This window comes from Lottia gigantea (genome assembly GCF_000327385.1).
Source record: "Lottia gigantea unplaced genomic scaffold LOTGIsca_10, whole genome shotgun sequence".
In the NCBI taxonomy this organism is placed as follows: domain Eukaryota; kingdom Metazoa; phylum Mollusca; class Gastropoda; family Lottiidae; genus Lottia; species Lottia gigantea.
The window spans coordinates 4652304-4668908 of NW_008706747.1; the positions used below are offsets into that span (position 1 = coordinate 4652304).

At 39.2% G+C, this 16605-nt stretch overlaps 2 protein-coding genes across 2 annotated transcripts; both read left to right on the forward strand.

Moving 5' to 3' along the window:
- Window positions 1-1840: 1840 nt before the first annotated feature.
- Window positions 1841-7584, forward strand: LOTGIDRAFT_185010 (hypothetical protein). Its single transcript, XM_009046298.1, has 15 exons — window positions 1841-1894; window positions 2198-2269; window positions 2371-2475; window positions 2728-2787; window positions 3149-3253; window positions 3500-3605; window positions 3839-3919; window positions 4197-4405; window positions 4698-4833; window positions 4986-5093; window positions 5508-5658; window positions 5965-6133; window positions 6458-6673; window positions 6838-6952; window positions 7193-7584. Exons 1-15 carry the CDS (start codon window positions 1877-1879, stop codon window positions 7399-7401), a joined length of 1860 nt encoding a protein of 619 aa, XP_009044546.1. The 5' UTR covers window positions 1841-1876; the 3' UTR covers window positions 7402-7584.
- A 2116-nt stretch (window positions 7585-9700) lies between these two features.
- Window positions 9701-16083, forward strand: LOTGIDRAFT_109339 (hypothetical protein; the record flags this gene model as incomplete). Its single annotated transcript, XM_009046299.1, has 13 exons — window positions 9701-9775; window positions 10320-10391; window positions 10858-10962; window positions 11164-11223; window positions 11522-11626; window positions 12337-12442; window positions 12764-12844; window positions 13224-13432; window positions 13901-14036; window positions 14327-14473; window positions 14838-15024; window positions 15400-15568; window positions 15832-16083. The coding sequence occupies 13 exons, from the start codon at window positions 9701-9703 to the stop codon at window positions 16081-16083; spliced, it is 1704 nt and encodes a 567-aa protein (XP_009044547.1).
- Window positions 16084-16605: the final 522 nt, after the last annotated feature.

The following is a 16605-nucleotide window of genomic DNA, read 5'->3' on the forward strand; positions in this document are numbered from 1 at the left end:
TGCGGTGTCTGTGATCCTCCTTGATGTCCATATCTTCTGCCGCTCTTAAGCCCACAGTCTGACTGTATAAAATTGCTCACCTGGAAGCAGTGGCGGTTCTTTGAATCATGAATATGAATACTGAGTATGACCACCGATTTAATGGTTGGGGGCGATGGCAAAGCCGGACCAGTATCACCTTTGGGATGGGGTGGAGTAACCTTTTACTCAATAACCTTTATGTCTGTTGTCCCTGGATCAACTGTCTTGTATTATCCTTGGGGAGCCGCGGTGGCTGAGTGAGTTAGACGCTTGCTCGCTAACCTGAAGGTCCAGGGTTTAATCCCGGCATAGGTCGAGATGATACCTTCAGAGTTTTCCACCTAGTTCCCCCCTGTCCGCGATGCAAGTCGGAGGAGCTGACATGGAACAAGTGTCTGGTCGTTCAGATGGGACAACAAACCGGGGTTTCGTGTGCTACAGGCTTTGCAAGTTAAAGATCCCTCGATAGAAGATGCATGCTAATGCCACTGTCCTGGCAAAATTTCCCTCATTGCACCCTGCATGACGTTGCCTGTCTTCATTAGCCCATATGGTGCTGAAAAGTAGGACGTAAAACTCCATTCATTTGTATTGTCTTATATATTATATATTTTGTAAACATGTACATATTAGTTTAACCAAAATCTGTAAACCATATTTATCTTTGACTATATAACATTGTTAGTATGTACAGTATTGTTTACGTTTATCAAGTATCTTGACTCAACCAAGTTTATTCTAATTATTAACATACAAGGCGAGGAAGATATGTAGATTTAGTTATTGAGGAGTGATGAAGACAACACAGGTGAAAAATTAGGCAAGATCTGCTAATTACAGGTGAGTCGAATGTCTAGCTAATCCTTCTTCTCTGCGTTTGATTGGAATTATGATAAGACAGCGCCTTGAGTGACGCCCACCTCTGACAGCTGGAAACTAGGTTGGAAAAAGGTATTACCTCGATATATGCTAAGATTGAATTCTGATTGGTTAGGTTAGCGAGCATTCGTCTAACACACTTAGCCACCGCGGCTCCAGTAATTGCTTTGAATAGACTATGGGGGGGGGGGGAGGGGGTGATTCGTTCGGCATGGTGTCACGGGCATTCATGTTTAAGCGAGGCAAAAGAAAAAGTTTCTATTTATGTAACATTACTGGGTCTTTGCTAAGCCAAAACACCAGAGAATCTCATTGTAGCTAGTTTGGTACTTGAAGTTCCTCGGCAGGCACCATTAAAGTTTTGCTACGCTTGCTAGCATGTGAATGAAGATGGACAGTAGGATTTATCAATTTATCAGAAGAAAGATCATAATTTTCACAGTGTTGATGTCAAACAACCTGGTCTTATCTATGCTGATATATGTTAAGATATGATAACAGAACGGTTTTATATTAGATATGACCGTGACCACTTGCACTCGATAATAATACATACGAGAATATCCAACTCGCAAACAGACTGAACCTTGACGGAAAAACGGAAAATTGGAATGCTGCAAAGAGACGCCATAAATAGAAACACAAAGTTACTCCGTCTTCAAATTGTTTGTAAAAAACCTATCTTGGGGAGAACCTACCACGTTCCGTGACAGACGTGGCGGTTCCAAAGAGCTGCTGCGTTTTGAATCTCACTCTCTCCTCTCCATTTAGTAAGACTGTCCCCTATTTGTATCCCCTTAAAATCACTCCGAGTCTACTGTTTACCAAAGATGTCGCACTGTTTTCATTTGTTTACAGTAACTCAGTGACCAGAAATTGAAGTTTCTCGAGGAATTGGTAGACGTCAAGGGTATCCAAGATGGCGGAGCTTCATTGGGCCGATCTTCTCATCATCATTCTATACTTTGTTCTCTGTATGGCTGTTGGATTATGGGTAAGTATTACATTATAGCATCCATAAAAATAATCCCAAGTTCTAATGATCAGAACCGCAAAACGAAACCTGAAATCTAATTGGCAATATATTCGGCAAATATAATTTTTGACAGGTAGCTCCCTAGCACATTTGGGGGTTATTTCATCCGAGTTCTTTGCGTGACAAGATACCATGTTTGTCTTTTCAGATATCACATCAAGACCATGCAACTCAAATTTTAGCGTCTGCGAACGGCATGGGTTTAGTAACACTACACAAATATTGGCAAATTCGATATAGTTCTATGTTTCTTTTTTTCAGTCGTCATGTAAAGAGAACACCGGAAGTGTGAAAGGATACTTTTTGGCGGGAAGAAATATGATATGGCTACCGGTAAGACTCAATCTCAATCTTGTCTAATATTTCATGGTAGCTTTAATGCCATGGTAGCTTTAATATATTTACCCCTGTTTTTGTAATGTTTTCTCTTTCAGGTGGGTGCTTCAATATTTGCCACCAACTTTGGCAGCCATTTCTTTGTTGGTATGGCGGGAACGGCGGCTGCTAGCGGACTAGGCGTGGTCATCTATGAATGGCATGTATGTATTCCATGCTATCTTCAATCGAATCCTTACTCTTCTGATACACTGAAAAAACGCTCCTTTACCTTCAAATTTCAAGGTCGATATTTATGACTTTTAGCCTTTTATTAACTTTGAAGGAGCTGGCACACCATCAAACATGTTGCTTTCAATATCTATCTATGGTATTTTCAACTTGATAGCCATGCTCATTTGATTCCTGTCGAATTCACCGTGTATACTATTTAGTTTTGTCCTTTCGGCTTACAGGCAGTGTTTATATTGATGTTGTTGGGATGGTTTTTTGTACCAGTTTATGTGTCGAGTGGGGTGAGTACTTGAATTGCCATAATCCACTTCTCATATCAGATTTTAAGTAGCCTAATCATCTCCGACAAATTCACAGTAGATCACATCATTGAAGAAATCAGAAACACATCGATTTTAAAATAAGATCATGTTAGTAGTTATTTGCCAAATACCGGCTTTAAGGTCTAACAATATATACAGGAATGTTTAACATTTAAACGGCACCAGACCTTCATTAACCAAATTTGGATAACATTTTTGCTCTGTGATGAAGTTTTTGTCTAAAAGTCAACACAGAATCGTTATCTTTTATTTGGCTTTTGTGTTACGTTTATTGGACATGTCCATGAACACATGTTTTTTTTTTAAAATTTTATCTCAGGCCTATACGATGCCCCAGTATTTAAAGAAGAGGTTTGGTGGAAAACGATTGAGAATATATCTTTCAGTGCTGGCCATTTTCCTACTTATCATTCAAAAGATCTCGGTACGTTTCTCTCTGAGCTTTTTACATACTCAGATCTTATGAGCAAATCACCGTCTCTAAAAAATGTTAGTGTGTTATTGTTTCATGTGTCAGTAAAATTATGAAATGAGATGAATTCTTGTTCAGTTCTGCCGCAAAGCCAGTAGATTATACACAGCGTCACCCGCCCCATTGGTCCAATGTGTCGCCGAAAAGTAGAATGAAAATCTCCCTTGTATTGTATTTTATTCTAATCTCCATTTCTAGGTGAGTATGTATGCTGGAGCGATCTTTATTCAACAATCTCTAGGATGGAATATGTATCTTTCAATTGTCAGTGTAACTCTTATCACAGCCGTTTATACTATTATAGGTACGTATTAAGTGGAATAGCCCCTCTATAGGTAGCCTATACAATGGGTATATTTGACAAAATTTCCCTCATTACACACTGCACTCTTTTCATTAGACTAAATAGAGCAGAAACTGTTATTCATTTCCTTTACATATAATTGCTGGAATATTGAAGTTTGATATATGGTGCGAGTTTCATACTTCTTTCCTAACGGAATCTTATGGTCTATTGGGTGTTGATTTACATTTTAGGAGGTTTATCAGCAGTTATATGGACTGATACTCTACAAACAGTAATCATGATGGTTGGTTCAACATACCTTACTGTAGCTTGTGAGTAGATAATTCTATGGTCGATATCATGTAATAACTGGTTTTGTTTCGTACCTTTAGCTGTGTTCTGTTTCCTTACTTCCTATTAATCTAAGCAGTCCGTACTGTCAAATTAAGGAGGCTACAGTTAGCTTTAGGCCCGTAGCCAGGCTTGATTGTTTGGAGGGGCCAGTAATATATCAGGAGGAACAATGGTGTATGATGTTTAGTCGCATTAATAGAATTTGGCTATTTCGTCATTCCAATTCGTCCTCGATACACTGTTGTATTTTTTCAGCTTTTATTAAAGTCGGTGGAATGGAAGCATTATTCGAAAAGTACATGAATTCAGCTCCGAATGTTACTACGTGCCGAAACGTTACTATGGGTTACCCGCGTGAGGATGCTCTACACATATTCCGAGATCCCATTACTGGCGACATCCCGTGGACTGGGGCTATATTCGGGCTGACACCTATGGCCATTTTAGCTTGGTGTACTGATCAGGTACTTGTTCTTTCTTCAACATAAAAGCTTTAAAAAGATTTCGAAGAGGTCATTATCATAAAAGCTGCTAATAAAATAAATCTGAGGTCCTGTGCGACAGTGACGTCATAACGATTTAATGGAATTGCAGGAACCACAGACGTCTGACTGAAAAAAAAAATGGTGCTATAAGTGTCCCAAATACGCATAAAAAGTTTAGAAAACCTCTTTACAATCCCTTTAAGCTCTTCAGAAGACTGACTGAAAACTGGAATTGGAATTGGAAATTTTGAAATATGGTCAACACTTTCAGGTGATGGTTCAAAGAGTTCTGGCAGCTAAAACTCATTCCCATGCTAAAGGTGGTGTTATTTTTGCTGCGTGGTTAAAAATTACTCCATTTTTCTTGGTGATTCTTCCTGGTATGATAGGACGAGTTCTCTTTCCTGGTGAGTAGTCTCAGCAATAAAATTATGCAGTCATCAGGGACTATACCTCTTTTTCTAGGGGAACATATGAAAAGTTAAGAAACCTTTTTACAATCCCTTTAATGTTTCTAACCTTAGTATATGTATATATATCAATGCCTTTCTTTTATCAGATGAAATAGGTTGTGTAGATCCTGATATTTGTATGAAAGTCTGTGAGAATCCCAATGGTTGTTCCAATATAGTTTATCCAAAATTAGTCGTAGAAGTACTTCCCTCTGGTATGTAGAAATGTATCCGGTAACCGGGTAACACAGGCTCGTCCATAGCTTACCGATTCTTACAATGAGAGCACACTGCATTTGATGATTTGGCAAAATTGCAATGATTTTGGACTTTCTAACCTTTGCATTTTGTGAATGTTCGTCCATTAAATTATGCCGTACGATCTTCATAAACTGTACACTTAATGGTTTACTCGAGGACGTCTATATTTGTAAATGATTCTGTCCTGGCAAAAAATTCCCTCATTGCACACTGCATATAAAACTTCGAAAAAGCCCTGCCATTTCTATTAATGCCTATGATCTGAAGCTTTTCCATCCCTGTATTTGCCGTTTGCATTGATTTACGTAAAGACCCAGTTTCATGTTTGAATTTACAATGTACTATTTTAATATTTTGTCCCCCACCAGGTGTACGAGGGTTGATGTTAGCGTGTATGTTATCAGCTCTAATGAGTACCCTGACGTCAGTATTTAACAGTTCTAGTAGTATGTTCACTCTAGATCTCTGGACCAGATTCAGACGGAAAGCTTCAGAAAGAGAACTTATGATTGTTGGACGGTAAGTCTACAGTCTTTCTGTCGAGAGCCCTTATTGGCTGTATTCCATGATACAAAAAGGTGGATATTAGAGTCAAGGTATAAGACGATGTTGGTAATAGCTTGGCATTGAATTGAATTGATATTGTTCGAGGCTTGTTCTGTTGTGGCCAGGCCCGTAGCTAGCCCAATATTTTGAAGGGGTCTCATCTATAGCAACTCAACAATACATAATTTTCTTGTTATTGAGTTTAAATGCCTGGTGCCTGGTGAGCCCTCGCGACAATTCTGTGTCCCTAACGTCACTATGATACTATGTTACTTTCAGGGTATTCATCGTTGTTTTAGTGGGTATCAGCATTCTCTGGGTACCGATATTAACAGCTAATCAAGGGGGACAACTGTGGAACTACCTTCAAGCCATGCAGGCGTATCTTGCTCCACCATGGGTCGTGGTTTTTATCATGGGTTTGGCTTGGAAGAGGACTACAGAAAAGGTAGGCATGGTCCGATTCTTTTTAGAATTAGATTACACTTTCGTTTTTATTTCTAATATTTTCGTCTCCACTGTAATCTAACATGTTTTCTAACACAGTTCCGTTCGAATTATGTTACTTTAACTAATCAAAGCGTGTCTTAAGGAGCCCCTTTCTTGTTAACGTTGACGGATTCTGAGATAACGAAACCCAATGTAGAGCAATACGACGGCCTCTTTTGGTTCATAACAGTAGGATGTAAAAATCCCTTTTTCGTTAGCACAATACAGAAAAGTAAGGCGTAAAACATCAAATGATTTCATTTCAATCTGTTAATTGTTCCAGGGAGCGTTTTGGAGTCTAATGGCGGGTCTAGCTGTCGGTGGTTCTCGTCTAGTGATAGATTTAGCCTATCAGAAGCCATCTTGTGGAGATGATGAAACCAGGCCGGCAATTCTCTATAAAGTACATTTTCTCCATTTTGCTGTAATTCTAACTGGAGTGGTGTTTATTGTTTGTGTCGTCGTCAGTTTGTTTACCCAACCACGGGACGAGATTAAGGTAAAGCAAGTTTTGCTTTGTTTTTGTCTGAAAAGTCGTTTTTGCTTGATCATAGAGTATCCCCTGGTGTATCTTCACAATGTCAAGGTATTGCAATTAATGCAAACATCATGGCTTCGCGTGAAGCATAGCTAGTTTGTCATGTAACCTTTGATGAATTTCAGCTTCGAAGAGTCACGTGGGCGACCAGACGATCAGAACCAAGGGAGGTAAGTGATGATGAAGATGATTTTGATCATGCTGGAGACGAAGACGTCGAGGAGAAGGAACAGGAAGTGGGTAAGTATGGAAAATCACATGCTTGTGAATTGTTCAAATAAAAAAGGGCGGGTGGGGAGAGGAGTGTTTCTGAAACATTATTTAAGGGTCCCAAGTAGAGGCCATAGAATTGTTGTGGGGTGGGCGAGGACGTGGAGGAGAACTCTCCAGGCAATTGATCATTATAAGAAATTCGAGACCATTAAAATTTAGAACTGCAGACGTCAATTCTAATTCATTTGGCCCTGAATTCTATTTCAGAACCCAAACTGACTGTAAGGCAGCGTATTTACAATATTCTGTGCTGTTACTCGAGTTTTAAAGGAAAAGCTCCGACCAAAGCAATGGAAGAGGAAGCCACGAAGCAGTACAGAGGAGTCCACGAACCAATGTGGATTAGGCGTTTCTTGGATTTTAATGCCTTGCTCGTCATGGCGTGGACAGTATTTCTGATCGCATTGTTTGCCTAATGTCTTCGCAATACCAAGCTATAACCTACTTGGTCCTATACCTTGACTCCAATAGTCGCCTTCCATGCTTTTGTAAACGATTTGATTGGATGGTACGCTACCAAATACAGCCAATCAGTGCCCTTGATTACACGCGTAACTAAACTGTTCACAGGCTTGATAATAAAGTTTATTTACAACGAATAGACCATAAACATCAAAACCATTCCGATAACCAAAAATCTCGTCCAAAGTATGACAAAATCGGGAGCAATAATTGTATAGTGGTGGACTCTCAAGTGAGAAGTACCACGAGGTGTTTCAAAAAGAGTAGGCACTAAACCATAGGTCTAAATCATGAGATACGTTTTCTCACAGAGTTGTCGGTCCTGTAGTCTCTTTCCATTATGTATAGGTTAACGTAAAGCCAAAAATTGACGAGGTACGTACGGTATAGGATAATCGAGACAGTACGGGATCCGGGCTCTATGCAGAAACGAGCCGCTTCTACTATTTTCTGTAAAAACCTCGTCTATTCCCACTTTTTTTTATTCGGACAGAATAGAATTAATTTTATAGGCCATTATGTCCCAATATATCGAAGTATACTTATTGTTTTTTTTGGTTTTTTTTATCAATATATCCGTCTTCATTAGCCCACCTGGTGCAGAAAAGTAGATGTAAAACTCAATTCATTTAATTTTTTATCAGTATTTGTTTTTGTAACGAACTAACGCCATTGTTGAACATAGTGAAACAATTGTTTAAATTGAATTTCATGTTTCATAAAAGTTCCAATACATTTCATTAAGCGATTATAACCTTGCATCTGATCGTCTATTTATAAGGGATACGGTCCACAAATTCGGTCATAAATGGGATTGTAAAGAGTTTTTTCTAAATTTGATAACTGATAGCATCTATTTCACAATTCCACATTTCAATCAGATATCTGATATTTTTCTGAAGATTCAGTGATCTTTAATGAGTCATCTTTTTTGAATATTCCAGTCGACCCAGCTGTACATCGATAGGGATAATCTGGGAAAAACTAATGCTATGAGGTTTGACAGCAAGTAGAAAGGATCCTTGTGAACCTAAGTTGTTATCCTTGTAAAATCAATACCAATATGTTTGACCAAGGAACAGCTGGTAGAAAGGATCCTCGTGAACCTAAGTTGTTATCCTCAAGGACCATTACTACTACGCTTGCTCGCTACCCTGAATCGTAGATCTCGCCATGAGATAACACTTATTTTTTTCCGGTTTCCACCTGTCAGTTATATAAGTAAGACATGGAAAAAGCGTCTAGTCGTTTTGATGGGACAATAATGCGAGGCCCTGTGCTACAGGCTGTGTAGGCTACTGTGTACCTGTGTCCCTCGACCGCTGAAAATCGAAACAGATTTGACTATCCTGTACACCGCATGAGTCATGTGAAATAACTGCCGGCGTAAACTTTATAATTGGGTTATTCAATTCGATTAATTTTGCTCGACATTTTTTATATGTTATTTGACTTATTATGAAATGCGTCAGTTTGAAGTTGGCCTTTATTGTGTAATTTGAAATAATCAAATATGCGCATTTCACATTCTGAAAGTTAAAGAGAAACAAAAACGAAGTATTACAATTTTCTCCACAGTTGGAAAGCGAATATGCCCTAGGCTATTGCTGCTGTCGTGGTAAAATTGTCCTCTTAGCACACTGCATGTAATGGTGATGCGAGTGAGGGTGCAGGGGGCTTGCACCCCCAATTGTACCCCCGCTGCGTTTTTAACAAATTTGAAAGTATGTCAAACTCAAAGTGCACCAAAAAATTCAATTTTTCAGAATCTTTTACAGACTCTCCATGAATGACTTGCGACTTTGACGCTTCCAGAGAGTTGTCGCGTTTTGAATCCAGTCTCAACAGTTGTCCCCCTACTGAGTCAATCTGCGCCGACATTGACTGCATGGAATCTCCCTCGACTGTAATCGAATCAGATGCTGCTAACAGGCGTAAACCATTATTTAACAAAAACACACTTAAAGCTTGTTTTAAGATTTCAGAACATTCGTTGTCGTTACCGTATATTTCCGGCAAATATGTAGACAGCGGCCTTGGTGCGTCTACAGAGCTTTTGGTGGAAACGCCAAGCTGCCGGTCACAACTCTCTCTAGCCATGTCGATGTCGGTATTTCGGACTATCTAATGAACATAAATTACATACACGATGTACATGTGCCGGAAAGTAATTGCCTTTAATTAATTCATTAATTTGAAAACTCGGAAGTTTACTGTAAGTTTTGAGGATACGGAAATAAAAGTTCAGCAAAAATGACGGAGCTTCATTGGGGTGATTTGGTTGTGATTCTGGGATATTTTGTGCTATGTATACTGGTCGGTTTATGGGTGAGTGGCATTGATGTTTTTTTTTTCACAACCACCCAGGGGAACTTGGACAACAGGTTCATATCTGGTCCCGTTATTTTTTACGTTTACGCTAATCTACGATATTTTGAGAGACGAGGTCCGGTACTTTTTGTCGTGTTCATAAAACGCAAAAGTTCGTAGTAAAATTTCTGTCATATGAATGGTATACCATTGCTAGTGGCTCAGCTACCATATGGACTGGTTACACCAAGGCCACGGGCCCCCGTCTGGAAATAATATTAACTAGACTGAAAATCTTTAATTCTTCCATTACCAGGCATTACATTGACTTACAGGGTGTCTCAGAATGCAATTGTCAAAAATAAATTTCCCGGGGGAAGGGCCCCAATCCACTGAAATCCACTCATTTAGTTGAGCCACAGATCATTGCATTACAGACTTCCTTAGCCAATCAGATCACTAGATATTGTTTTGAATTGAAGTGAAGTTCTCCCATCCCATCACAGATGTACACGCACAAGTCCTGCATTCTTTATCGAATTATATTTTTTTTGTGTTTCAGTCGTCATTTAAAGAAAACACCGGAAGTGTTAAAGGCTATTTTTTGGCGGGAAGAAATATGATATGGGCTCCAGTGAGTAATTATTTCATTCCTTCCTTCCTTCATCCATCGATTCTTTCGTTCATTTGTTGGTTCATTCTGCCATTCATTCATTGAATCCTTTTACCATTCATTCATTCCTTCCTTCCTTCATCCATCGATTCTTTCGTTCATTTGTTGGTTCATTCTGCCATTCATTCAATGAATCCTTTTACCATTCATTCATTCCTTCCTTCCTTCATCCATCGATTCTTTCGTTCATTTGTTGGTTCATTCTGCCATTCATTCAATGAATCCTTTTACCATTCATTCATTCCTTCCTTCCTTCATCCATCGATTCTTTCGTTCATTTGTTGGTTCATTCTGCCATTCATTCATTGAATCCTTTTACCATTCATTCATTCATTCATCATCATCATTTAATAGTATTCAGATCATTCTTTCATTCATTTGCCAATTAATTTAGCGGTGCATTTTTTTTAATCATTCATTCTTTCAGATCGGTGCCTCGATGTTTGCCACCAATTTTGGAAGTCATTTCTTTGTGGGAATGGCGGGTACAGCTGCCGCAAGTGGATTGGGCGTGGTTATATATGAATGGCATGTGAGTATTTAAATTCTTTGGTCGACATCACCAATGCCAATTCTAATCGGGAGCCAAAATGTTCATGCATGAGTATAAAAGGACCAATGATATAAAATAAGACGATATGGAGTTTGTAAATTATCTTTGAAAAGATTGTAAGCCAAACTAGAGGATGTAAAAGAGTCCTTTTTATATTACTTATTTATATATCTATTGTAGGCAATATTCATGTTAATTTTATTAGGCTGGGTTTTTGTACCAGTGTATGTCGCCAGTGGAGTAAGTATTCTTCAATTGAACATTTCTTTAAAAGGTCTTCTAAAGATGGTTTTATTAACGTTATCTGCCTGCAGAACTAAGGGAAAGAGCCTTAATTTTATTGGAGAAGTGATGTCGATATGCTTATATAAAGAGCCTATATAAAGAGCTTAAAAAAAGACAAAAAAGATAAGCTAAGTCTTCTGAAAAGATTTATTGGTGATTTTTATTTTTAATTTTTGTCGCCAATCCCAAGGGTTTTGGTCACCCCACCCGACAACCCCGGAATTTACGGGTCATCTGTTAATTCTATTTACAGGTATATACAATGCCCGAGTTTTTGAAGAAGCGGTTTGGAGGCAAGAGACTTAGAATAACTCTGTCGGTGATGTCCATCTTCTTCTTAATAGTACAGAGAATCTCTGTAAGTTCTCTCTTTGATATGCACAATGTAATTAAAATTAGACCAAACTTTCGTTCCCCTTTTATTAGCTCTTATTTTTAATATAGCCAAACAGTTGGAGTCTAACGACAGCCCTCTTGAACGTTAAACTTATAAAAACCGCGTCACAAAATACCTGAAGTGACTTTAGCTAAACTTTGCTGGTTTTATAAAAGAATTGGAGAGTTATTTAGATTAATTTCGCCGTTAAATAGTTATTCGCATACAGATGTTACCAAATTTAATATGCATAGGTATTGATTTTTAAAGGCGTATTATAGTGGAGATCCTGATACAGGCCAACAGTTATCAACACTACAATCAGACTATTCATATTCCATTCGGGTTACCATTTTTGATAACTACGGTGGTAGCCATATGGGTCATTTCAGGGCAACTAGACATCAAATTGCTCCTCGCCATTGCTGCTGTCAAATTGCCATTGCCATCAGTACACTAGAGAGAATGGGATTCTATTGAGACGTTGTGCTGGGTGGGGGAAGGTACAGAGGTCAAGCGAGTCTTACTACCTCCCTCCTGTCAAAATAGCGACGATGCCATTATGTGGGAGTTGGGGAAACATAACCTTTTAAATTCTTAACGTATCAGTGTCATTGTCCATTCAATTAGTCGCCAAAAAGTAGAATGAAAATCTCCCTTGTATTGCATTTTATTCTAATCTCCATTTCTAGGTGAGTATGTATGCTGGAGCTATCTTTATTCAACAATCTCTAGGATGGAATATGTATTTATCAATCGTCAGTGTAACTCTTATCACAGCCGTTTATACTATTATAGGTAAGATTCTACGTCATCAGCGGGATAGCCCAATCGGTAGCGCATTGAAGATTAGTTGCTGTGGGTTCGAATCTCTCTCAACAAATGCCTCGTTCGTCTCAGAAGTGTTTATTATTTGCATTGTCATTGTTCGATTCAGTGGAGATTTGCCTTGCCCTTTTGGTGTGTATCAGACAATTTTAGCATCTTTTAACACCATTCCAATTTCCAGTCATAATATGTCTGTGGTTCCTGAATTTCTAGAAGACTCTGCGATATTATGACGTCGCTTTTTAGCGGGTGGAACAACACAGTTTGTAATCTTTTGTTTTTTCCCCACAGGAGGACTGACTGCAGTAATATGGACCGATACTCTACAAACAGTTATTATGATCATTGGTTCAACATACCTTACTATAGCCTGTAAGTATTGTCAGGGTTAGCGGCGGTCTAGGGTAGTGGATCTGGGACTAGGGGTGAACTCTGGATAGGTGATGGGTCTCTTGCTTAGATATTGGTGTCCGATCATTATCGTATTGTCAATCAATCGTCCGTCTACGGAGGGGATCTGGGATACGGGTGAGATCAAGATTCTTCTGATGGTCCCCTGGTCCCTTGAAATGGTACTTGAAATTGGAGCCTGTTTCAGGCATTAGTCTCTGGGATGTTAGTCTCTGATTGGGTTTCAATCCGTTTAGGTCCACTCCTGTAATGAGCTACATGTATATACCAAATGAAGATTCAATACTCAACTTGCCGCTATTTGTTCAGGAAAGTTATCGCCCTTGATGTTTAATTTCAGCCTTTATAAAAGTCGGAGGAATAGAAGCACTGTTTGAGAAATACATGAATGCCGTACCGAATGTTACCACGTGCGGAAACGTTACTATGGGCTACCCACGCGACGATGCTCTTCATATATTCCGAGATCCCGCGACGAGTGACATCCCGTGGACTGGGGCCATACTGGGACTGACTCCCATGGCTATTTTAGCTTGGTGTACCGATCAGGTATTTGCTTTATGTGATACAATGTGACCTTTTTCCTGAAATACAAAATAACAGAAAAAAAACATAATTGAAAAAAATATAGGTTACTTACAATTTAAGCATTAAGGTGATTATGGTAGTTATTTAATTGTCATCATTTATTTTTTCATGTCAAATTAACCTTCGTCGTAATTTACCTACCAAGGTTAATTTGGCATGAAAAAAATACAATGATGACAGTAAAATAATTACAACTTAAAAGTGCCCACAGTGGAGTTTCTCTAAAAGCATTAGGTGGAGGGGTCGAGGAAGGGGGATGGGGGTGGGGTGGGGTGGGGACGGGTGTGGTGGATAGCACCAGATATTTAAGAACTCAATGGTTTGAAATGTAAACAACCATGAGTTGTGTTCGAAACTTATTGCCACATCGCCTTGCTCATTTTCAAAATTAGCTTATTGTGCTCTTTCTACTTTAACTTGGTGTTTCAGGTGATGGTTCAAAGAGTGCTGGCAGCTAAAACTCATTCCCATGCTAAAGGTGGTGTTATTTTTGCTGCGTGGTTAAAAATTACTCCATTTTTCCTGGTGATTCTTCCTGGTATGATAGGACGAGTTCTCTTTCCTGGTGAGTAGTTGTGACGTCATCATCTTCTTCATCATCATTCATCATCACAAGCATAATTGCCTTCATCATCATAATCGTTAATTGAACTGAAAGCCTAATAGCTCTGTGAACAATCTGTTATGTCGGATGTGTAAACACCAAATTTACAATGTAGACTTTGAAAATGTCCGCAGTGTGTCCCAGAATAGCGAGCATTACCTAAAGGTTCCCTAAGCGAGTGTTGAATGAACCTGGAGGCTGTAGAGGGGCAGATTCTTTTGGGAATAAAATCGATTAAAATTGTCTTTCAGATGAAATTGGTTGTGTAGATCCTGATATTTGCATGAAAGTCTGCGAGAATCCCAATGGTTGTTCCAATATAGTTTATCCCAAATTAGTCATTGAAATTCTACCAGCGGGTAAGGTATCCCAAATATTTTATGAAATTTTAGCTCCAGGTTTTCAAGGTGACCAAGGTGTTTTTGCTATATCTCATGTCCCGACTACATCGGCCCTACCCCGTTCCCCAGACGTGATATCATAGTAAACGAGTAAGGTGGTAGGACTTGTGTAGTAATATATCGTCCGAATTCAAAATTCTACACGACTATGTTCGTTTTTATTGGTTTCATAAACTTACGGGTTTGAAATCTGAGTTATGGCCCTTTGATTGTTCATATAGGCCAAATGTCATAATTGAAACTGATCGTCTCACTATCTTAACTTGCATTATGTATATTCCCCTTGTGTACAGAAAGACAACACTAATTGTAAGCCTACATTGTATGGTGCAGATTTGCTAAAAATGGAGGATTAACTTAGGATATGAAACTTCAGTTATTCCCTTTTCCCCACCAGGTGTACGAGGGTTGATGTTAGCGTGTATGTTATCAGCTCTAATGAGTACACTGACGTCAGTATTTAACAGTTCTAGTAGTATGTTCACTCTAGATCTCTGGACCAGATTCAGACGAAAAGCTTCAGAAAGAGAACTTATGATCGTTGGACGGTAAGTCTACAGTCTTTCTGTCGAGAGCTCTTATTGCTGTAGCGGCTGGCATACTATCCAATCAAATCGCCACTATAATACTATGTTACTTCCAGGGTATTCATCGTTGTTTTTTGACATTGAGTAAGTGTTTCCTTATTATACCCAGCTGTAAATGGGTGTGGATGTTCCAGGAAAGATCAATGCCAAGAGGATTCGCCAAGGACCAGCTGGTAGAAAGGAACCTTAAGGACCTAAGTTGTTATCCTTGTAAAAATGCATTTTTCTTTCCTTTGTTTTTCCTGTAAAGCATTGTAAGCCTATTATTTCATTAACCAACTCAGTTGCAGAAATACTGTACGTAAAACTCTATTCCATTCCGTTTCTCTCCTTCAGAGCGTTCATCTTAGTTTTGGTGGTAATAAGCATCCTCTGGATACCTATACTAACAGCTAATCAAGGGGGACAACTCTGGAACTATCTACAGGCCATGATGGCTTACCTGGCACCGCCGTGGGTCGTTATTTTTATTCTAGGCATAGCTTGGAAGAGAACCACAGAAAAGGTATGATATTCTGATATTTTGGGCAGATATTCAAGCTAACAAGGCAGATTGAGCATGAGATATTGTGAATCCTAACCTTTCGATAAGCGACATGGTGCATTGGGGTCGAATCCTCAAGGTAAAAAAAATATTGATTCCACAACAGTGATTCCGAATGTCGGCTCGATGTCGTCTTTTAAACCGTCTATCTTTGATTCATGTAATGGTGCGTCTAAACACTCGTTTCGACTCAATTGTAACGAATGTGCTCTACCGTTTTCCAGGGAGCGTTTTGGAGTCTAATGGCGGGTCTAGCTGTCGGTGGGTCTCGTCTAGTGATAGATTTAGTCTATCAGAAGCCAACTTGTGGAGAGGAGGAAACCAGGCCGGCCATTCTATATAAAGTACATTTTCTCCATTTTGCTATAATTCTAACTGGAGTGGTGTTTATTGTTTGTGTTGTGGTCAGTTTGTTTACCCAACCCAGAGACGAGGTCAAGGTAAGCTTGCTTACTCTTCTGAATAGCTTTAACTAAAACCAATGTTATGCATCTTCGCGAACCAGTCTAGATCCTACTTCTTGTCACATTGCGCTACTGTGGTTTTCTATCCCATTATCATTCTGAAGCTGAATCTGTTGTAAAGCGCTAGCGGAACTTTCATTGTAGGCCTTTTGTGGTTCTATATTACACGCGTTGATTGGCTAACGATAACGTCATAAGAGCGCGATTGTGTGTGATAGAAAACTAGATTACAATTGAGACGAAAACTATCTGACAGATTGAACTCATGCTTCAATTAGATTGATAGTTCAACTACAGTCGTCTGCCCAGACTGCACTCAGTTTAGACTCTTAAATTTCAGCTTCGAAGAGTCACGTGGGCGACCAGACATTCTGATGCAAGGGAGATAAGCGATGATGAAGACGTCGAGCCTGATACCGTGGGAGAAACTCTGAATTCCACAAATTTGAAAATGGAGGGTGGGAATGACGTACCTTCAGGTGAGATCAGGAGAAATTTTCAGTTGACAAGATGAAAATGGCTGAGGTCGGGCCT

What these genes read in the sequence shown, in the direction of transcription:
- LOTGIDRAFT_185010 (XM_009046298.1), top strand. An exon ending in TGGTCATCTATGAATGGCAT is followed by an intron (nt 2,476 to 2,727) that starts GTATGTATTCCA and finishes TTCGGCTTACAG; the next exon opens with GCAGTGTTTATATTGATGTT. An exon ending in GAACTTATGATTGTTGGACG is followed by an intron (nt 5,659 to 5,964) that starts GTAAGTCTACAG and finishes TGTTACTTTCAG; the next exon opens with GGTATTCATCGTTGTTTTAG.